This window comes from Zonotrichia albicollis, chromosome 15 (genome assembly GCF_047830755.1).
Source record: "Zonotrichia albicollis isolate bZonAlb1 chromosome 15, bZonAlb1.hap1, whole genome shotgun sequence".
Classification (NCBI taxonomy): Eukaryota; Metazoa; Chordata; class Aves; order Passeriformes; family Passerellidae; genus Zonotrichia; species Zonotrichia albicollis.
Window position 1 is genome coordinate 13,940,770 of NC_133833.1, and position 24,121 is coordinate 13,964,890.

Here is a 24,121-nt window from a genome sequence, read left to right on the forward strand (position 1 = left end):
AGCTTAATCCTGGACCCTCAGCTTGCACATGGGCTGCACCAGAAGCAGTTAAGGACCCCAGCTGAAATGCAGACCAGCTTCCACAAAAGGCTACTGCAATTCCCTCCATGAGGTATTTCTGCATGTAAAAAAGCACACTGAACAAATCAGAACTCCCTAAACTTGTAAAGAATTTGTGTTCCCCTAAAAATCATCACTGTGGTGCAGACCTCATTGGAAATGCAACACAGGAAGGAGCTTTCATTTCTGGTGGGTTACAGCAAAGCTTTGTGGTTTGGATGGCTAAAATATTTGCAGAGAACCCTGAAGGACCATCTGTGCCACAGCAAGCCTGTCCCAAGCTGCAGTGCCAGGATGCTGCTGTGGCTCACACTCCCCTGCTCTCAACTTCCTGCCCACTGGGACCCCTCAGGACAACCTCAGGATGACAAAATTTGGCATTTCAAAACATAAGCAAAGGGCAATTCCAAGAGAGGGGTGGTTTATATACAGCCTGCACTTGGCACATGAAGGTTTTATTCAGTAAAACGTGACACTGGGCTCCCCATGCCTGTGCAGGGAGCAGCAGGTGCTCCCAGGTGGATTTGGAAGGGAAAAGCTTAGAATGCTTCCAGAGCACATTTCACTCTTCAACACTGCAAACCAGGCACATCCAGTGTTTCTGAAAACGGCACCTGAATCCAAAAGCTGAGAATTATCAGCTTATGAGAGGAAGAAAAGAACATGAAACCACAGCAGTCACAGATATTCTGCCACAACCCTCAGTATCAAATGTTGCAGAAATTTACAATGCCAAAAGAAAAGAACACACCCAAAAATCCCTCCCACAAAACCCACAAATGCAGGCCAGCCATGAACAATCTCAAATTATTTATTAGGAAAAGACAAAGTACTGTTTCAACATTCGTACAGAACAAATGGCAATGAAACCAGGAAAATAAACTGTAAAAAGTAGGCCCATGACAGAGGAGTTGGTTTATGACAAAGCAAATGAAATCCAAACTTCACTCATGCAAACAAGCAGTAAAGAATTATTTACAGTTTTGATGGGATGAATTACAGCATTGTCCATATTTGGGCCCAAATCAAATTACTCAGTGACATATTAAAGGGATCTAATCTGTACATTCAATAATGAGAATCTATAAAAAGAAAAATAATTTAAACAATTTACAAGAGCTGTATTACAGATGGCATAAAGGCATCATTTACAAGAGCTGTTTAACAGGTGACACAAAGGTATTCATGAGTAATTTATGATGAAAAATTTGTAGCACATATTTTTACATCACATCTTCAGTGTCTGAACAGTAAACAGGAAAGCAGAGACATACCATGAGTGCAATGTAATAGAATAAGGCAACTTAACCAAATGGCTCTTCAGAGAACTTCCATCCTACCAGGGCTTACAAGTTACACATTTGCCTCTCTGCTTTGCTAACTAAAACAAATATTTGAAGACAGCATCTGGTGATTACAAGGCCTGCACATGATGAGACAGTAAATGGAAAATTAAATGTTTGTTTGGTAAAATGCCAAAACTCAAGAATGTAAAAGTGCAGGTTATCTAAAGCCCTCTATACCCTAACACAAACACATTAATTTTCATGTTCTAGCTGTTGTAATTTCATGTCTCAAAATACTAATTCACTAGTCTTTCATAATGCACAATCTGAAACTAATACACCTCCTCCCAAAGCTTGAATTTACAATTTCTTAAACTGATGCCAGAAATATGAATTGTGAAATGTCAGCAATTTATAGCAAAGATTAGCAACCAGCACTCAATATTCCAGTTCATTTTATAGGTGTCACTAATTAGCACATTGAGATTTTAAAATACTTTAAATGGGTACTTCTGACTTTTCAACAGCTTTCCTAAACACTTTCAGTAGTGGCTGACATTCTTGGAAGTTTTAGCAGAGAACAAATGCCAATTGTGTTCTGCTTGACACAAATTTGTGCAAAGAGCTACAGTAACAAAACAAAACAAGATGAACATGGAAATGCAGCTATGAAAACCCATCTGTCTCCTGATGTGCCACGGGCCTCATATAAAGCAGCACAGGAAGCCACACCTGCCAATGACTTGCCACATTAACACACACAGTCAAAAAACCAAACCCAAAAGGGAAACTCAAAATAAGGCCAAAAAGTATTGGCAAATGATAAAATTTAAGTCTGTCAAAAGGACCAGGCCATAAATATTTTATTTACAATTTCTATTTAGAATCTTTATTTTCAACAAATGATTTAGCACCAGCAGGAATATGCAAAGTAGCATTACTGTGTTCCCCAGGCAGAAGACCTTGAGGCCAAATCTTGCTCATTAGTTTAAAAGAATGATTTACTGAAGTAACTACAGAGTGAGCAGGATTTGACACTCAGTTATGCAAACTGAGATTGCTCAAACATATTCCATTAGCACATTAATAATTACAGACATATTACAGCATCATCTGAGATGTTTTCAAAAGTGTGTTTTTAAGAATACTTAATATGCTTTCCATGTGTGATGCAAATGAAACTAATACAACAGGCTTCTTTACAGACTTTTGTTAACTTAGAGAATTACTAATTTTACCACAGTTGACAAAATACTGGTGATGTATTTTGGGATACATTGGTAAAACTTTAAAGAACTTTGAGCAGGAATTATTCTTCTACACTGTATTTTTTTAATCTCCCATGGTCATATCTGAGGACTAAATTCTCTCTCATTTTATTCACAGTGATTGTGAAACCCACCAGCTGTGACTGTGCATTAATGGGAAGTGAAAGAATTACCACACCCAAACAGAAACTGTGTGTCCCCAGCTCTGCCCTGGGACCTACAGGCCTTGCTCAAACACTTCCAACCTGACCCACAGATGTTTGGTCACTTTTTAACCTCAGCAAAGCTCTGTCACATATTATATGGTTTTTAAGCCTATATAAAGAGATGTAGATAAGAAAAAAAAGAAGTGACAAGGGAAAGAATTAGTCTTGTTCTAACTGGAACTGACCAGAAGTAGCTCAACAGAACCACACTGACCTTCACCTCTGCTCTGAAGTCACTTCCTCAGGATTGCAGTGGTATCCAGAATGCCCACAATCAAAGTGATATTTAAAAACAGCTTGACTGCAAATTTACTCATTAATGAAAATTATTGACTTGATGTGAAAGACACCATCTAATCTTCATCTAGCAGAGAACTACTCTAGATAAAAGACCTTTTAATTAATTCCAAACATTAAAACCCCATAACTATTTTGAAATACTTAGAAATGAGAAGTTATTTCAATGGATCTGGAAGCAGGTGTTTCCTGAAAACCTGTACTGGGTAGAGACAAAGAGTATTCCAGCCCTTACAGGCACCTTGCATCTATACCAACCCAAGTGCAAGCAGGAATGTCACAGCAGCACTGAAGAGCAGAGGGTCCATCGGGTGAAGGCAGAGCTTTTGACTGTACAGCTGAGGCCAAGTGGGACAATGTGGGTGGTTTCTCTTCTTTCCACCCTGGAACTCTCAATTATGAGCACCTGCTGGCAGAATCACACAAGTGCTTGAGGGAGTTAAACATCTTCAAAAGGCAGGGCAGACACCTGAACACACTTTGGAACTCTTGAGCAAACTAAGAGACAGAGTGCATCACTGCAGCTTCTCTCTCAATTCCTAAATATATCAAGACTTTACTAAAAAGAATGAAAAATTGTTTGTATTTAAACCTCTGATCAGTTCAGTAAAGAAAACTGAGGATGTTTTAATTCCAGCCTGTTAAATATTCAAGATGTATTGTAAGAGTTCCCCTTTCATTCAAACTGCAATTACCCAAGAAGACTTAGAAAGGTCAAAGTGGTTATGTGTAATAGCTTGGAATAACTTCACCTAAGATTGAACTTCTCTACCCAGAAATAAACAGTACTTATCTCATTATAAACTTGCATGATTTTTAGGGAGATAATGATACAATAAAACTGTGCATAATACTTGAAAGGACCAAGCTGGAGGGATAAGACCAAGAAATGCAAAATCCTTACCCCAAGACTAAGGGCTACAGGGATAGGAAGAAACCTGATGATTTTTTCCTGGTATCTCCTGCTACACTGCATTAAGGGGATCATCTCCATGGTCAATAAAATGACGTTCCATTTTTCTGGTAAGTAATATTGGGTAGGAAACCTCATGGATAAAGTCCCAGTACCATAAAATTGGCATTATATGAAAAACTCAAAAGGCACTCACATGGCTGACTGAGCTGCAGATGATTACACATTCAAAAGGGATCTTACTTTTACTTTCAAGAACTATCACAGAACTTTCCTCTAGAAAGTGTTTCCACTTGAGAAGACCACAGTAGTCCTGAGAAAACCCCAAATTTTCTCTACTGTAGTACATCACACTGAAACAATTCACCCTAAAGCTGCTTCAGCCAATTAGCTCTGAGGAAAAGAAATGGCAAGGGTGAAAGTAAAAACAGACTAGCAGGAAAAAGCAACTTACTTCAGTGACTCATACAAAAGAAACAAGCATTTTCAACCTGTTTACAAGAGAATTTAGAAGAAAAGACATTAAGGCTTATCTTGCAATTATTTGTGATGCCTATCATTTCTCCTGGTGGTAGAGTCAATCTTTGGAGACTCTGGTAACAAGTTCTGAGCTGACAGAAAATGAGATGAAACCCAAAGATGTGGCTTAAACACAGGACCCCTGGGCTTTACAGTAGGGCTTGACAACTGCTGTGGTTGCTCTTGTAATGAAGTAACAATTGTGCTGATAAAATTAGCAACAGAAAGCCAATTTTTTTTAGAAGCTCAAGGGAAATAAAACAGAGGTAGGGCATACTTTTTGATTCTCACAGTAGTTTCTATACAGTACAGCTATTCAAGAATTACTCCATTTGCTTATTTTATTTGTAACTCTGTACAGCTTACTTAAAAAATGTATGTTAGATCACATCAATTGGTTTAATGAACTATGGGTATTAAGTAATCATCTTCTATATGTGCTTTTGGTTAAATATACAAGTAGCTTCTAACTACTGCTTCAAGAGGACTGAGTATCACAACTGAAGTAGCAATAAACATGGGCTAAAGGAACTGTTTCTAATGGAGTGTAGTATGTCTCCTAAAGCACCCTTTGTGAGTAAAATATGCAGTTAGTTTGCAAAATTTTCAGCAGGCTGCCAGAACATTCAGAAAATTAAGTTTATACACAGTTTTATAACCAAAGAAAGGTTACTTTTGATAGTCAATCCTAACTCAAAAGGAACAGTTTACAGCATTTATAAAGACATTCTAGAAAAACTGCATTCACTTATTTTCTGAAGTGCTCTGATTAGCATTAGATCAGCTGAACCGTGAGTGTAATTTTTAGTTGTTTATGTCTATAGTGAAACATCAAAGCAAGCACAATGCAAATGGAGTACAAGTACCAGGAAAAGCAACAATAAATGGAACTGCATTTGTGATTAGCATTGCACTTAATGAGTTGCCTGCTCTAAGGTACTGTACTCTGAAAGGACCACAGAAAATTTTAAAAGCAAAACCCTATGATGTTAGTTTGGGGCTTTGAATTTTGAGAAAGAGAAGAGTGAAAATAGCACAGGGGTTTCTAACACAAGGGGGATGTATTTGTAAATACAACACAGCCATGCTGTGGAATACTTGAGCAATCAGTTTTAAAAACCTTAAACCCCAAGATATGAACGTGTCTGGGTCTGGTTGCTCCTCATGCACTTACAGGAAATAAATTTAACAGGAAAATATCACAAAATTTGGTAGCTTTAGTCCACAAAAAGTCATACAGCTACTTACTGTATGATAGTCCTGTAAGTTTAAGATCTCATGCCCTGGCTTCAGGACTGAAGTTATTGTAATAATCATAACTGTAAATTTTAAAAGTCTACAGAAAACCCCAAAAATCAGTTCCAGAGTATGGATTTTATCCCAAGGCCACAATTTGATGAATGGTTCCATATTGCAAGTGCATTAGAATATTGGTCCATTTGCTGCTGCAATACAAACTCTGATGTTGTCCTCAACTTCCAAATCCAAAAGTAACCTTTCAACTTCAACATCTGCTTGAATTCTGATCAACTCTTACAAAATTACAGGGAAATCACAACTTCAAATCAGTAGGATGGGGCAAAAATTTTCCCAAACCTCTACAGAAACAAGCCAAAGCATCAGAATTATGAGGTCCCATAATTAGTCTATTTTATAATGATTTCTTCAATTCTCTCAGGCTTTAGGGTACCTTTACAAATGATGATTCATGATGGAAGAACTTATGAGACAAAAAAAAAAAAAGTAATCCAGAAGGCATTTTGGAAGTCATGTCCTCAAAAAAAAAAAAAAACAAAAAGACCAAAAAAACACCACAAAAAAAAAAAAAAACTTCCCTAAAACCTGCCTCCTTTAATCACTGAACTCGTTTCCAAATCCAAACAAAGAGAGAGGAGTCTTCCCAAAACACCAGCTGAATCTTCCAATAAATTAAGGTATCTTCAGAAAGCCTTCAAAATATCAACTGCTTAATCTGCTGCTTTGGCTGATTTTCTGTGTTTCTATTCTTCCCACTGGAAATTAAAGCATTAATTTTACACATAAAAATAAAATAATTATTATGTTTACTGTGGGAAGCAATTGTCTACAGTTTCCTCATCTTGTAAATAGTACCTGGCTGTCTTTTGTTTTCTGTAAGAACACAAATCTTGTGCTCATAATAACAGCATAACTAATGAAAATAATTTTTTAGTCATCAATTCTATATATAAACTTATGGGCCTAAAGCCTTGGGGCTAAACCTGCAATATTTGCATCCTGAGCACTTAAGGGTTTGGCATTCCTTCTTCTGGAAGTTCTGGAAAGTTGTTTTCAGAGGATGTATTGCATATTAGAAGTTCACTACTGGCTACACGTACCAAAGAACATAAATTACAGCCACAAACAGTTCACTTGCCAAAGCCCAGCAGAGTGAAACCCCGTTCCTTACAACAGCAATACTCAGTAGCTTCATCACTTCTTAGAAGAGTTACAGAAAAATCAGCTTTTTTCTCCTCCCCTCCCCAGATTTGATTCCCATCGACATAAACAAGTGTCATTCAGGTGGAAAAGAGTTCAGTGTAGTGACATCTGGGATCTCAACTGAAATTTGGCAGCCCAAGCAGAGCACCAACAGCTCCAAAGTATCCCTGTAAAAAAAAAAAAAAAATCAACTTTAAGTAGGGTATTAAATTCTGCAGTAATCACATTTTACTGACAACAATCATCTGATGGATCAGTGGTACAAAAAGAACATGATACACTTTTAATGTATAATATTTCACAGTAATTATTCAAGGCTTTGTGAAACAAACATTTTATCCTTCTTATCTAGCTTGACTTCAGGAGGTTTCCTGCCTCACCATACGCTGCAGGATCACTAGGACAGGTATCAGTGACTCCTAAAGCATGGAAAGCAGGTTTGGCTTTTTCTTCCTAGAGAAGCTGCATCTTTTGCTTGCTTAAACATCTTCAATACCCATAGCAACATTATTTCTGAAGCAAAAGTGAAAAATTCCTCAAATTATATCCACACATCACACTTTTGGACTGTCTATCTACCTGCATGCAAAGAACCACATTCTCATGTTGAATTATTTTTCCCCTGTGGACTGAAATCTTCCCCCTCCCTATAACTAAGAAGTATTTAAGTGTTTGGAATATACACTTGACAAATATGAGTTTAAAATTTACCCAAGAAAAATCTGAAGAGGGCAGAACTAACAAAGAACCATCCACTGTTACTGTGCCCATCAGAACAGACTGTCAGTCTTGGGATACACAATAAAGGAAAAGAGTTGTGAAAATCATCTGAAGGGCATAGATGGAATGCTGTAATATTTTCAGACCAAGAAACTGAGGACAAAAATTCCCAATCCACTGTCCAGAAGCTCTAAGTCAGCAACTGTTGCACCTGAAATTAATACTGATTGCTCATATTTTAACCAAACCAGGTCAAAGCTCTCAGTACTGCATACTGAGACAGCAGAAGCTGCCCAAAAGCAGGTTATTCTCAAAGCATAAAATCACTCCAACAGCTCTGAGGGGTCTGTTGTGGAATGAAAACAGGCCTTGTCAAAGCAGTCTTGACTCTCAAGACATTGCTCAAGCTCAGCTGAGAACAATGCAAGTGTTTCAGAGGGCCAAGCTTTACATTTCTGCACTCTTTGAAACACAATACTTACTCTTGTTTCCACCCAAAGCCAAGGAAGACTGCTGACCCTTAGCACAGAGTTGAACATTTTGCTGTCCCTCTCCAGAGATGCACAGCATGAACTGAGAAACCCCAAAGTGACTGAAGTACTTCCCTGGCAGAAATCTGTTCCCAGAGAACCAATTCAGCAAGACAAACCTCCTGTTATTTCTAATATTTACTGAGCACTTGGTGCCTCAGGATATCACACATGAGAGCTACTCAATAGAGGCATTTCTGATTTATGGTGAAACAGAACACACAGATAAATGAGCCACAGCATACCTCATGTTCTAGGAACAAGGCCTTCAGCTGACCTTTTGACCAGTAATCCAGTGCATATGCAAGAAGCTTCATTGACAAAGTATTCACACGCAAAAAGTTGCCAACAAACACAACTCTGTTTATTTTCTAAAAAAAAAAAAATAGCAAAGGATTAAGTCTTTTCACTGTTTAACACAGCTTTGAAAGAGAAGACTGTCTCAAGCAAGGAAAAAAACCACAGAAAAACTAAACAACCCACAATTAAAACATGGTTCCAAAATTTAAAACATGGCATACTTGGGGAGAAAGAAAAACGGTGCAACCCTCGAGAATTAAAAGACTTAATTTACAGACAAGTAGCATTTGTGTTTCAAATTAAGTGAGCATTTTCAGCAATTACACCAAAGAAAGAAGCCAGCTAAGAAAGAAATGAAATGAAAGATACTTGTGTTTGGTAGAGAAGACTCAATGCCTTCATAGCCCTGTACAATGCTGCTTGATCCATATGCAACAAGGCAGCACTGTAAAGAAGCCGAAGGCAGTAAGACATGACAGATGTTCCTTTATCTCCAGCCCTCACTGTACCTCAGCCTGGCATCACACTAGGAGCACTTGAATACTACCAGGGAGCTGTGAATTTAATCCAGTCAAATGTAAAAAAGTGAAAATCACTTCATATTCCCCATTAACTGAAGTAAATCCAGCACTAAGTGAAAACATTAAACCCCGGTTTAATGACCCGAGAGGAAAAGCCAAAGAAAATGTAATTGTGTTAGTCCTTAGCACAGTGCTTTAAAAAGCACTTAATTGCATTAAATAAATGGTCATTTCCAAGTTATTACAATAACTAATATGACAATTCAACCTGCAGTCAAATGTCTCATGTGCAACTGTTTTTTAACCATCCTGATTAGTTCCCAGTGAAGAAAAGTAGACACATAGTTAAGACACAAAAACATCATTCTGCTCTACTGCAAGAAATCAAAATAATTACATTTATTTCATCTTTAGACATCAGTTCAAGGTACTACTTTATGTATCCTCATTAGCTATTTCTTATGGTTTGTAGTTCTGTGACATAGGTGGAATTAGACCAAAACCCACTCGGAATAAAGGTAGTTTGTGCAGTTTACAAGTTCTGATTTGTCCTCATTTACTCCCACCCTTAAATACAAATTGCATAATTTGCCTAAGACATGTAGAATGTACATTCAATTTCATCTTCATTTTAACTCTTTTGTTATTAAGCTTTGCTATAAAGCAAAAAGCCAAAATTAACACTCACAAAATTACCTTCCTTTTCCAAGACAGACATGAGAAAGATAACAAAACTGAGGGAGAGGTTACAAAATTAAAACCAGAAAATATAATTAATTTGGCTCCTAAACAAAAGGAGGATTACTGCAGCTAACAGGGCTGTTGGTACTTCTGAGACAATCACATGCACAGATTTGAAGTAGAATTCTAAATTCAGTTACCCACAGTCTTCTCCAAGAAAGCTATTGCTAAACCTCATTTTATCCCAAGTTTGTTGATAATAGAAGAAAGGAAGGAAGGAATCCCTGCTGCTCAGACTCTTATGTCTTCTATGCCTAAATTCAGTATTCTTTCACAGTTTCTTGGCTGTCCACACTAATACTGAACCAATACTGGTTCTTTTTTGAACTTTGAGAAACAGAAGATGGCAGGAAACCTCTGTATCAACCAGCAAGATGAGAGGTGTCAAGCAATTTTAAAGTCTCAAGAGCTAGAAAAAATTAAAAATAATGTTTATCTAGAAACAAGGCTTTGATCAGAGGATAATTTCAGCTTGGAGAAACTGCTGGAGGCCATCATTATGCACTGCTTAAAGCAGGACTTTCAGCAGCTTACATGCTGCAGTTGCTCAAGTCATGTATTTTGAAACCTCCAAGCACAGAGTTTGTCTCAGTCCATGTCTCAGGACTGGATGCATTCCCTGGGTGACCCTGCCTTGGCAAGGAGCTGCACTACATCATCTCCAGGAGCCCTTTGCACCCCCAGCTGTTCTGTGGTTAAAGCCTTAGGAATTGCCTCAGAATATTTTGACTGTCTCTGGAGCAGTGGGATAAGGATGTCTTTGCCAAAGGGGAGGGAACCTGATGAGGAGCTTTTGGTAAAGAATGGAGCCCCGAGCCTGCAGGTAAGCACGGGATGTTCTGATAAAGGACTTGAAGCCCCCTTGCTAAAGCAGGGTGACTGTAGGCCCAGCTCAAAGCTACCACATGCATTTCTCATTTCATTTGGGAATGTATTAAAAGGTTTAAAATGATACACCATTTCAGCAGTCATTCCATGTGAAGACATGTAACAGAGCTGTAGATGGATCATTTTCTGGTCAGGTTTTACCTCATTCACTGCACACATCCGGGCAATAGAGCCAATGTTATTGGTGATGGTGACCAGTATGGCTCTGGCAAGATCCTCTTTACTGACAGACTCCCTCTTCTCTTTGTAGATCATATTCCCAAAACTAGAATAGGAGAAATGGTCATGAGTTACAAAGTGATTCATGTGCATTTGAAATAATTTCAAAATGGATTTTTTTTTATGCTGTAACAAAACCTATGTCTCATGTTTCCTCTTTGAGGAACTTGCTTTTAGTGTCTGTATTAAATACAGCAATTTGACCCTATACCTTTATTTATTCCTTCACAGTCAATTGTGTTACAACAACAGCCCCCCAGCACATGATTTTTGTTCAGATTGTTGACTTCCATGAAGAACCACCTACAGTAAAACAATTTTATTCTTCACAGAAGATGACTCTGCAAATTTAGTCACTGTAAATTAAGTCACTGCTTGATTGGTAAATCTTCCACTTCTCATGCTTGCTTCCTCACAAACAAAACCTATCTATTGTCACTGTTAATTTTATTTCAGAGGTCTTCTTCCATTAATTAAACCATTTTATGATGGAACACAACCCTCTGAAACAAAATGAAGTGATAGAACGCAATTTAGGTTGCAGAAATGAAGAGTTCTGGATCAGGCCACTTCCCTTGCCACGCACAGCACAAAAGACAAGAATTCATAGCTACATGTGATATTTAACCACCAAGGACTCTGAGCCAGTTTGGAGAGCAAGAATCCTGATTATTGTAGAGCTCAAAAAGCCATTAAAGCTCTTAAGGATCTTAAAAAGCAAATGAGAACACAAAGTACCAACATAAAGCAAGGTAAAATGTTATTGACTGAAGTGTAAAGTTCACACATATTAAAACCTCTCAGCACATGGGCTCTCAAGAGGCTTGGACTCAGGTGGCTGCAGAGGGAGAACAATTAAGTTGCCATGAATTATGATTCCCTATGGAGTAACAGCAAAGATTTAATGAACACTTATGTAAATATTAGTTTTGCTTGCAGAGTTTATTTTTCTTATCTTTTGTAAGGGTAGTGAAGCTGTAATATCATTGATGATACTCCCCAATGGAAATAATGTGTGTAGCTGTGACAGAAGTCCTCTGTTGATGACAATGACATGGTGCAAACTGTTTGTGTTCAACAGCCCTCTCCAGTGAGAAAAGTACTTAAAACATTACATCAGGTGTCTGTAGTGACAACTACATTTCCCAAAAAAAATTAGGAATTGCTCCACTGTAAGAGCAACATAAAAGCCATCTCCCACTCACCTTCCCTCTAGACAATGGCTCTACTAAAAGACTCTAGGTAATATAAAAAGAATTTGGCACTTTCCCCCCCCTCTCTTGTACTGATTTTGACTGGGACAAAATTAATTTTCTTCCTAGTAGCTGTGTGCTGGTTTTAGCTGGGATAGTTAATTCTCTCATTGTAGCTACCATGGAGCTGTGTTTTGGATTTGTGCTGGAAATTGTTGATAACAGAGGGATGTTTTTGTTATTGCTGAGCAGTCAAGGCCTTTTCTGCTCCTCACTGCACCCCACCAGTGAGCACAATGGGGGTGCACAAAGAGTGGGGAGGAGACCATTCTGTTCTGTTCCATTTCTGTCCTGTTAAACACTCTTTATCTAACACACCAGTTTTATTTTTCTCCTCCCAGTTCTCTCCCCATCTCACTGGGAGTGCCTGAGTGGCTGTGAGGTGTTCAAATGCCTGCTGGGTTACAGCACACCACCTCTGCACTCTGTTCCTGCTGTCACCTCGTGTTCCCTCTGACTCACACAAAGCTGTGCATGAAATACCTCAGGAGGTTTCTTCAATATTGACCTAGCAGGCACCTGCACTTGCACATGGCTTTAAACCAGCAGGAAAGCTGAGGATACCCACTTTTAGGATAAAAATGTAAGTGAACTACAATAAAACCATGCAGAAAAGCAGTTCTTTCTGCATGAACAGTTGAAGCCTTGTTTTTGAAGCTCCACAAACCAAGAGAATAATCCACAAAGAGACTCCTGCTTACCTGGATGCTACAGCCCATCCTGGTAAACCAAATCTTTCATAGTCTCCTCCATAAATATCCCGAACCAGCTTGTCAGCATGTGTGCTGTCTCCTTTGGATGCCATTTCCAGAGCTTCTTCAAAACTTTCACAGCCTGTCAGCAAACTGCATAACCCAAGGAAGGTCCCTCCACCTAGACTAAGGACAGAGAACACCATTGCTTTCAAACAGCATTTCCTCACAAGAAATATCCCTGTTTCATTGCCCCAGAGAGTAACAACCCCAATGTAGATTTTTAAATTACCTTGTTCCAGTTACTCTTTTATAGTTGTCTTTGGAATGGACTGATAAAATACTGACTCCTGAACCAATGTTAACAACCAGCAAGGGGTATGGATCATCCAGGTTAAAAGGCATCTTTTGGCATCTCTCGGGATCTGAGGCATTTTCAAAATAATAGCACTCTGCCTGGCCATTGAAGCTGACAGAGTCTATGTACAATAAGCCTTTGACAAGGCAGTCAAGCTCATCCAGTTTGTGCAGCTGGAGGTTTCCAATCTGTGTTAAGAAAGAAAAAAAGACTGTGGCAACATGATCTAACATTGCACAAATGAGCTGCAAATTTATGACAATATTTGTACCGCCCAACTTTAAGAAGCTATCTCACATGACTAATTCAGGAATTTCAATGCCACTATAAAGCCAACAAAGAATTCAGACCTGAATTTTGAATGCATAAACTTAAACTAGCAAGTTAATCTGAATGTAAATCCAGATCTCAGACCTGAATCAAGAAGGGAGACGCAGTATAAGTATCTGCTTCAGTAAGCTCAAAGATCACTTCTGAATTCTAAGACATTACTCCATTGAAAAATTAACATTTTTCATCAATTTAAATCAATGAAAAGGTCATCAAATACCCTAGAGGCCCCACTGAGTGTCATCTTGGTGGAACTCATATCTGAAAATCTGTTCAAGGTTTGTTGGGTTCCTCCCCCATCTTACAAGTCAAAACAGTAATTCCTAAGCTATCAGCATATAAAAAGCTCAATGACATTGTACTAACTATCCTTGCAACTTCATCAACACTCCAAGGATCACAGGAAAACCACAGGTCAGAAATTCTGCAGGGCTTAAGGCTCTCTCCAGCTCTGTATGTGATATTTAAGCTGCTGTTCTCTCATAAAGCACAAAGACAACTAACTGATGCTATGGATTCCAGGAAGGCTGTAACTCCTCACCATACCAAAATCAGTACTAAAATATATTAGAGCTCTCCAGTTTTTCAAACCACAGATTATTTTAACAAGTTATTTTCAAACTACAGGTTATTTTAACCCATCATCTTCAGGCAGAGGCAGGGCAGGCTACCTACTGTGCGAAAATCTTCCTCAAACTTGTAGGCGCCACCACCAGTGGCACAGAGCACCGTGTGTAGTGTTGAGAAGTTTTTGTTTCTTCCCATTTGGATGAAGGTAGGCAAATCATGAGTTGGGAACCGAATAAAGTGCAAGTTTCCTCTTCGAGCAAAAATGGTTAAGTCCTTCAGCTCCAGGTGGACATCCCGAATGCCAGTGGATCCGTAGGCCACGTTGGAAGTCAGGTATTTGCGGATGCTCTTCAGGCTTTCCACCTCCTCCTGCTCCTCCTCTGCAGTGATGTCAATAGGTTCAAAATAGGCCAGTTTGACCAATGTTCCCCCAATGTCCATGCCAAACCATGGGAAAGCTGTGAAGAGACAAGAATGAGCCATTAGGTTTGTGGAAGAGCAAAAGCCACACATGGAGTTTAAGACTGACCCAGGCTGTACTTTTCAACCAGACAGACATTAACAACAAAGGAAAAAGGAACAGGAAAAAGAACTTTTTTCCTCACAGGAAAAAAGAACTACCACTCATTTCAATTACCTGACCTTAAAAGTCTCTCTGGCCTCACATAAAAATGGAAAAATGAGCAACTCTACACATTTAAATGCTATAAGGTGCTCAGAAAGCTCAACTAAAAACTCCCAAACCATACTCTATCTTTCAGACCAACTCATAAACAAAATTCAACCACTTTTTCTTATTGAGAAAAAAGGATTAAAATAACCTTCACTTCTAAAATAACAGCTCTGACATAGTTCAGTACAAAGGGTGCAATGCACACCTGAAGAAAGCAGATTACACATTACAGCTGACCACAGGGGCAGCCCAGGTGCTCCTCCTCTAACAGTCCCTCACATAATGTGGTTGTTGAGAGAAAATTTATTTGCATGCACTTTAAAATTTGACACAGTTAAGATACCCAATTTCTAGCTCTTGAAGTCAAAAGGATGACAAAATGTCCTATTAAAAAGTGCAAGCAAAGAGAAAATGAATATTTAGGTTCCATTTTCTGGTTTCTTTTTTTTTTTTTTTTTGGTACCTGGGCTAGGAAGGGGGAATTTCTGGACTACAAATTAACAGCACTAAACCACAAGTGCTTTGCCTTTGTCCCTTATGTGGGATGACTGCAGCTCCTAAAAGGGATTTTGTCTATGGCATGCATGACCAAAGTTTGAACATGGCTGTATCAGTAAATATTCCTAACTAAGAGCAGTGAAAAAGATAGTTAAAAACCCTACAGCAAAGCCAACATCTCCAACTGAGAGCTTTCCCACTGTCATTTCCCAGAAACAGTTCAAAAAAGATCCTGGATATCCAGCTGGGAAGCTCATATTCTATTTCCTAACTGGCACTGTAACTTGCTTGGTTTTGCCTCCTGTTTTTCTTTTTTAGAGGTCCAATTTATCTCTTCAGATGTAATTTATATCTTACAGAAGCATGAAACTCAGGAACAAAACCAGAAAGATATTAATATGGTTATCATGAGCAAGATGCAATTACACTGTATTTACATTACCAGTGGGATCTATGCTTGAGAAGAATGACCTACCAAATTATTATAATGTATTTAGGCAAGGCTGGCTGTGTGTCAATTTATTTAGAGTGCTAAAGTTAAGAAGAAAAGAAACTCCAATGATACCTGAACTTTGAGAAATGGGCATCAAGAGAATATTGTCAGACATTAATGGAAAAAAAAAATTGTTGGTTATCTTACCTTGATAGACTAAATTTAAATTCAAAGGTAAATTCTGTGAAAAAAAACGTAGTTTGAAGTGGAAATTAAGTTCTACAAATTTGGTATCTTTTCCATAAAACTGAGGGCTAAGCGTAAGACTAAGCATAAAAATACACATGAATTGAGTTTGTGACTGCATGCCAGCCTTCTTCATCTGGAGACTCTGGACATAAGAAAATCTGACATCTTACTGTTTGACCACAATTAGCTGAGGATTTATTAACCCTCACCAAGTTTCAAGCCCTTGCCATGAATGGTGTCACAAGAACAAAACTGAAGAAGGGCAGTTGATTCACTCAAAGTACCTGGAGGAGTCAATCCAAGGCATGCAGAATTTAACTAGGACACCCCAACCCAAGCACTACCTGGGGTTGGAGATCTTGTCCTAACTAAGACAAGATCTAACTGAGATCTTGTCCTCCAAAACAGGAAAGAGGGGGGAACAGCTGGAAGTTCATGTGATGAGCTGAAGGATGATTTGGTGCAAGTCATGCCTGTTTGTCAGAAGATCCACTCCATCCCATGTTAAATGATCCAAAAAGCTTTTGCAAATACAGCATTAGTCACGCCTCTCTAAGTCTTAAGGTTTAAGGATCTTGTACACCAAGTAAAAACAAGAACAGCTGAACTGTACATTTATTCCATAATTTAAATGAGAACACATTTTATGCTGAAAAATGGGATCATGCTGTACAAGATCAGTTTTCTGGGTTAACTGAATGATCTTAACAGCCATTTACAGACTTTAAAACTGAAGAAATAGGTCAGCTTTCACCTGTGACAAACCATAGGAAGTTTTACATTTTTCTGCTGAAAACTTGTGAAGATTTGGCTGGCAATACATTGCTCAAGTTTCATTTGCAAGGTGGAGGAGTTCTGACAAGCAACTGGGCCCACGTACTGTTAACTTAGTATTTACAGCAGCAAGAAGGTGTTACACGTGTTACACAAGGGTTCCTGTGCATGCAAGCCACTCTTGATTGATTTCTATGGATTTTATTACAGGTGCAGCCAGGAGAATGAAAGCCATTTTGTTTTCCAAACACAGAAGGGGATCTACATACACACAAATTCAGTTGGGACTGCAAGGATACAAGATTTATCTATGCCTGAGCTGTCTTTAAATAATAGAAACACACTGATTTTACTGAATTTGAATGTAACTGTACATGGACACAATATGGAAACCTCATGAACCTTCCTCTTGCTGCTGCAGGTTTGCTTAGGGTAGATCTTGGCTTAGGATCCATTATATCTGGATGCAGGGATACATAAATGACTCTACAAAAGGTATTTTGATACTTATATTTGTGGGTCTGGCTTCTCTGAGAGACTTAAGAACAGAATGGCAGCAGCAAAACCTTTAGAAAAAATATCCCCAGACATCAGCTAGATCCTTTCAGCAGTCACAGTTACAGAAGCATGTCTGGATGAGGCCAAAGCCAATTACACAGCCTTTTTTTTCAAGCTTACAGGTCTGCAGATGCTAGGTTTGTAGACTTGCACAACTGTAACTATCATTCCACAGCTTCAATCCATAAGGAGAGTCAATTCCCCTGCACTAAAGCTGGACTTTTTTCCACAGCTCTGTGGGGATTAGATAATTAAAAGATTTTTTTAGCATTTCCTCTTGACTGTTACTCCCAGGAATATTCCACAAAAAGTGATGCACAGCTCAGAGAAATTCCTTGCTGAGAATTTAACTGCTATTCACACAACAAATCCAGGGCCCAAAGTTTCAAAGTTCACCTCCTCTCTGCAGTGGTCAGTAACCATTTGAAAGAAGGAAAAGTAAGAATCTAGCTTTTTATTTAACAAGCCAAACTGCCTTGCATAAACTACATAAAATTCTTTCATTTTGCTTTTAGGAAGTCAGGCCAGGCTCCACTTAAGAATACACAAAATACAGATCTATACTATCCAAGAAGAGACAGATACACGAAGCACAACACTAACTGGGAAGTCAAAACCCATATGGTGTTTAATGTGATACTTCACACCAAATTTAACTATCTTCAGGACACCAAGTGGAATACCATAACACACAACCTCCTTAATTACAAATCCAGATTTGCTTTCACTCCCCAGCTCTGCTAGGAGCCACTGTGGTCCCTACCTAGACACAGCAACCAGAAGCCCTTGCAATAAAGCAACAGATTGCTCAGTACATGCTGGGAAGACAGCTCTGAGGGGCAACCTGCTCAGAATTAAAAAAAACCCATGATCTTTAAAAGGATTCCCTAGAGCTGCTTCCTGCAATTAGAAAAGTACTTCCCGCAAGGGAAGAGTGCTGTGGTCATGTAATGATGGAGCAGTTGTGCTGAGTAAGAAAACCCATGCTGGGGTGGCTGCTGCTTGTTATTTAAACCTTAATCATCTTTAGAGATAGCACAGGGAAGCTTCATTCTCTTGTGTCTGCACTTCTCAAGTTCGTGCTGTACACAGTCACTGGCAGCAGTCTTAAGGTTACTTATATCTTATAAGGTCTTTATATGCCAAATGAAATAATTACAGTACATGTCTTCTTTGTGCCCATGCAAGCACAAAGGCTGAAGTGTTTTCCTTTTCCATGGGTTCTTCAGGGGACCTCTGAAGCTTTACCCAGGCCATACACTTGTATTCTGATTTGTACACCCATTCTGGATCCAAAGCTGCAGGAAGTACACACTCAAAAACTTAACTACACCTCCCTTATTCAGTCACGCTGAAGATTCCTCAGTTTAATGTTCCAGTTGTATTTTGCTTTTAAAAACTGAGAAACAGATACCTGTCAACCTCTTTCCTATGAATGTAAATGACATATTTGAAACACAAACACCTTTGAAATACTTCATTTTCCCAGTAAGATAAAGTAACACTCTGGGTCAATCCTGTATAAATTTAACAAGAACCAGCCATCAAAGAAGAGCAGCTAACTCCTAATTCTAGCTGGGAGCTTGGCACCACAGGGAAAAAAAAATTCACAGGGAAAAAAAAATTCAGTGACAGCAAAGAACAGCCTACCACATCTTGTGTCATCTCCGTAAGAAAGCTTATGCATTATTAAGAAATAAAACTGTTGCACTCCAAGTACAAACACAGCTTGGGGAACAGCTGCCAAAGGGTGCCAAGGTTCATGATGTTATACAGCCTTAAAGTACAGCAAAGGAAAATGATCATGAAATCCACAAAAACTTAAACTTACTTCTGCCAGCACTGCAACAGTTCTTTATGCAACTAAGCAGTATCATCAGTTCTGATGCTCAAAACTTATCTAATTCAGCCTAGTACGTAGCCTTTGGTACCAAAACTAACCTTGATCCCATTCTTATCTGAATACTGACAAGGCAAACAACTATTTAAAAGTTCTACTGAACCATTACACAGTTAGTGTTTATAAACACATAAACTAAATGCATTTTGCAGTTTCTCCAAATACATTCTCTTATGTGCATCCATTCTTGTACTTACAGCATTTCCCTAAATCAGCAAGCAGCAAAGTACAACCTGATGGCAAATTTTAACAGCTAAATCAGCTGGGGGGCTAAGGCAGCTAATGTGAGCTATGGGACAAGTTAAGAAAAAACACACCAAAGTTTGCTGAACTGTTAAATTAAATTAAATTAACCTGAGGGCTGGACAGCAAAATGCCTTGGCTGTGCCCATGAACACCAGTCTACCTGGCCTATGAGCCTCTACAGAGCAAAACTGCACTTAAGTGTCCTTAGTCCTTGAGACACTGGAGACTTTCTCTCCTTAACAAGCTGTGTAACAGGTTTTTGGTTCTAATATCCCAAGTCCAGCTCAAAATACATTTGGGCTGGATAGAATTAACATGCAAATTAAATGTATCTGACACACCCTGGCACATCCTCCCATTTTCCTTGTGGGAAAACTCCATCACGCTCTGCAAACTCCCACTCAGCCAGCTCTGATCATGCTGCAGAGCTGCAGAAGAGCCCCGTTTGGGGTGGGAGGACAGGTGCTAACGGGCAATTACTGTAACTGCTCTTCATGGGCTCTATCTTCTACAAGTGGGTACCACACAAAGCTTAATACAACACAAAATATCGCTGCTTTCAGCCTCTCCTTCCTTGCTCATTCTGGTAATTTTGTTGACATTTCAGCAGCCATCTCTTTGGGGATAGGTGTTATTATGGTGAGATAAAGAATGCAGAGGCATAATTTAACACTTAAAGATGCACTGTGTATAACACTTTTAGTATACACTGTTCCTGGCAGTATTAATTCATTATTAGAAATACATTTTTCAACTGCAATCAAGTGAGAGCCTCTAACATCTGCTATGGGCTAATCATCAGCTTTCAAGGACCAATAAGAAAATGCTAGGATACTAAAAAAATATGCAGCAAATTCTATGGGGAAAAAAAATCCATCTATTTATAGAGGATTCTCCATCAATCCAAATGGATTTTTCATCAATTTTACTACACTAATGCCCCACGTGTCCACAATGATTACATGTGTCCATAGAAGCACACAGGAGAAAATAAACTTGAAATTTTCATCTTTCCTTTATACTGATGAAGGATTTTGCAAATCTCTGCAATGTACATTCCTATATTAGCGTGTCTCAATTCACCTCAAGGGAAATAGAGGCAAACTCTTTTCAACAAACAATCCAAAGGAACAGACTACAAAAAGTAACACACACCGAGTGTATCAAGTACTGACGTGTCTGCCTTTCCTGCAGAGCCAGGGAAGGAAGGGCTCCAGCTCCCCTGGAGAGCACAGCACGCTGGCACCGCGCTCCGCCTGCCCCCGCCAACACGCACAGCTCTCAATGAGCTCCTGCTCCCTTCGCTTCGGGCAGATCCCACACAGCAGCAGCTCTGCAACACTTGCTGCTCTCACATTTATCATCCCAACCCACAAATAACCTTTGGAAATCTCCTTGAAAACTGCCAGCCCTTCTTCCCCATGGGCATTTCCTCAGAAGAGCTATCACGCAATTGCTGCTTGGAAGGTTCCTCTGGAGGTCATCTGCTCTGACCTCTCTTACACCAGCAGGAAAACTGCCAACAACCAGATGAGGTCAGCCACAGCTTTGTCCAGTCAACACTTTGAGCCCTCAGAAGTTTTTCACGAATCCTCCAAGAATGGAAACTCCAAAACCTCTCCAGCTCTCACTGCTACGCTGACTTAGTACAAGGTTTTCCTGATTTGAATTTTTCTTATCTTCCTTTAAAATGCTTGACTCCTCTCATCATCAGCAGATGAGATTTAACTGGCCCTTTACTAGCTTCTTTCAAGAAAGCCAGTCTCAGAAGCTGTGTTCCATCAATTCTGCTGTGTTTCTCTCAGTTTTTACTCCATCAAATTAGTGACAGCACTGGTCAGGTGAAGATCTGGAAGGGAGGACCACACAAGAAGGTCTAGGCAGGGTACTCACATCAGGAGCTCTGAACTGGTTTGGTGTTTCCATTTTACTCTCACCTCTCTCATGCCAACCACTGCAATCAGCCCTTCCTTCCTGATGCTAAACATCACAGACAAAAGTACAGGCAGATTAAAGCAATCTGCTCAATTCTACTCTGCAGGTTCTAAAGTTAAGTAACAATTATCCACTTTCCCCAGGACCACATCTGGTTCCATCACAGATGATCAGGTACTCACTTGCTCTGAGGAATATAACACTCAACAATTGTTTTGAAAAGTGTCTACAAGGGTTTTAGCCAAATGATCTGTAAACAGTCTGCAAGTATTATTGTGAGCCCAACTCAGCTTTCACGTCCATGTGAGAATTTAAGCCAAACTGACAGCAGTATTTGGGTACCAGAGACCCCTGAACATCAATTTCCACCTTCAGTGCTTCTGTGGACCTGGTCCTCTTCACACATTCAGCTGCTCTCTCAGTGTGACTAACCATGGGCAGAAATATGTAGACTGAGTCTAAAGTTCACTGCCTAAGAAACTCTGTGCTATTATCTTTTAAAAAGCCACCAGCTCCTAAGTGTGTTCAAGAGTCAAGAAGAAATAAACAACGTAGTTTGACACTGTATCCTGCCCCTCCTGCTTGTGCAGTTCCAACTGTTTCTAATTCCCATATTCCCATCATGAAACCAACATCAAAGTTCAAATTCAAGACCTGGAAGACTGTAACTACAACTGCAGCATATTTGAGCAGTTAAAACTTCTTGGTAACATTTGCACTGTTATTTAACAGTGAGGCTTAAATCCACCACTACAGAAAACAAAGGCTTTGAAGTCCAGCAGAGACAGTCCTGAAATTAGCAGGTTTCTACAGCAGTAGTCCTAGTCTCTCCATTCCAATTCTCAAATCACTATAACATTTTACAGCTACTGCTGTCCTGATGAAATTTCTTAATATTATACCAGGGGAAAACAATGCTGCCTGAACTTGACTCTTCATAAACATCATTACAGTCAATTAAGCAATTTCCACAGACTAACACTGTGGCACTAACAAGAGGTGATGGTTACTTGTGTGCTACAAGATACATATATAGGGTTTCCCCACCAGACCACAGGAAACAACCTACTTTCAAAGCCTTTATAGTTATTTCTAGAGCTATGCTAATACTTCCTGTGTTAAATACGTGTTTGGTGATTTTCTTCTTCTTGGGCTGCTCGAAAAATAAATTTAAGACACCAACTTCCAATATCCTGTCTTGGTTGTATGCAGTTCATTAGCCAGTCACGCTGTATGAACCACACGAGGCCTAGAAATTTGGGACTAGGCATTTTCTATCTAGTAACTCATCCTGAAAGTAAATCCTTAAGTATGATGGCAAAGAAAAAGATGCTGAACTCAGTGGATCAAAACCTGCATCCCTTTCAGCTAAGGCACACTTGTATGAGCTTGACAGGTGTGTTGCCTTGCACAGCTGTGCACTTGTTACACTGAGAGCACATCAACTGCATATAGATTGACCATATTCAACCCAAATCTCTCTTTTCAAGAAGCAGCTGTAATCTTAAAACGTTTTGTTTATATTCACCTGAGTCTGAATCACGTTTACACCCTCCAAAACAAACATGGCACTCCAGAACAACACATAGCAAGAAATATTATTACAGCTGTGATTATAAAAGGGGAGAATTCAGAATTTTAGTAAAAGAGTTATATCCAAATGTTAGTAAATAGTCCAAAAATAATTAAAATTGAATAAAAAACCAAAACTGTAGCATCACCAGCCACCTGCGCAGACGCTCAGCACAGCGGTTAAGTGGCTAATCAAAAAGAGCACCCATCCCCAAGAAACTGATTATATCACTTTCTATTCTAGTCCTTCCGACGCCAGCAGTGAGGATCACCTGAACCCCGACACCTCGCTCAGAGGGACGCACAGGAGCGATTCGCGTCTCTGCGGGCATCTCCCGGCTCCATGGATGGGCACCGCCCGCCGCGCGGCCCCGCGCCCCCTCCCCCGGCCCGGCCTTACACGGCTTCTTGGCATCCTTGATCTTCATGGCGCTGCGGCGGCGGCCCGGCTCGCTGCCGGCCGGGGCGGGTCTCCTGCCGCTCGCCTGATGGGGCGGGCAGCGGCGGCGGCGGCTCCGCGGGGCCGGGCCTCGCTCTCCTGATGCTCCTCGCCCGCCGGGCGCCCGCCTCCCGGGGAGCGGCGCTGGCCGCGCCCGCCGCTACGCCCGCGGCCCGGGCAGGGGCCGCTCCAGCGGCGGCATCGGCGCTCGGGCTGGGGCGGGGGGACGGGGCGGGGCGGCCGCGCTCCGCTCGCGAGGCGCCGAGCGGAGGGAGCCGAGCGGCAGCCGCGGGACGGGCCCCGGGCGGGGGAGCGCGGGGAGGCTCCGCTCGGCCGCTCCGTGCAGGAGCGCGGCCCCGGCGCTGCCCCGCGGAGCCCCGACGGACACGGGCCCGGCCAGCACAAGATGGCGGCGGCGCCGGAGCCGCGGCCGCGCACACAAAGGGGCCGGGGCGGCTCCGCGCCCGCCCCGCCGCTGCCGCAGCGCTGCCCCCGCCCGGCGCGGGGCGCGCCGGGAGCCGCAGTCCGGCCGCGCCTACAGCTCCCGGCGGGCCCCGCGCCCTCACAGCAGGGCCTCTGCCAATGGCCGCGCCTGGGCCGCGGGCGCCGGGACACGGGCATGGACAGGGGCACTGCCAGGGCACGGGCAGCGGGCACAGGCCCCGCGCCCCTGTGATAACCTCAGTTCCAGCCGAGGTTCGCGCTCTGCGAGT

General features: G+C 40.7%; 1 protein-coding gene across 3 annotated transcripts; it reads right to left on the reverse strand.

The window, feature by feature from the left end:
• Positions 1 to 855: 855 nt before the first annotated feature.
• PANK3 (pantothenate kinase 3) lies at positions 856 to 23,863 on the reverse strand. Of its 3 annotated transcripts, none has more exons than XM_074552375.1 (7): positions 23,370 to 23,863; positions 14,237 to 14,589; positions 13,166 to 13,419; positions 12,883 to 13,059; positions 10,851 to 10,974; positions 8,505 to 8,630; positions 856 to 7,176 (listed from the first exon to the last, which is right to left on the reverse strand). In XM_074552375.1, exons 1-7 carry the CDS (start codon positions 23,395 to 23,397, stop codon positions 7,126 to 7,128), a joined length of 1,113 nt encoding a protein of 370 aa, XP_074408476.1. In that variant the 5' UTR covers positions 23,398 to 23,863; the 3' UTR covers positions 856 to 7,125. The 3 variants fall into 3 exon arrangements, with proteins under 3 accessions (XP_074408476.1, XP_074408475.1, XP_074408477.1); XM_074552374.1 differs by having other exon boundaries at positions 23,275 to 23,384; XM_074552376.1 differs by having other exon boundaries at positions 23,242 to 23,382.
• Between the last annotated feature and the right edge of the window lie 258 nt (positions 23,864 to 24,121).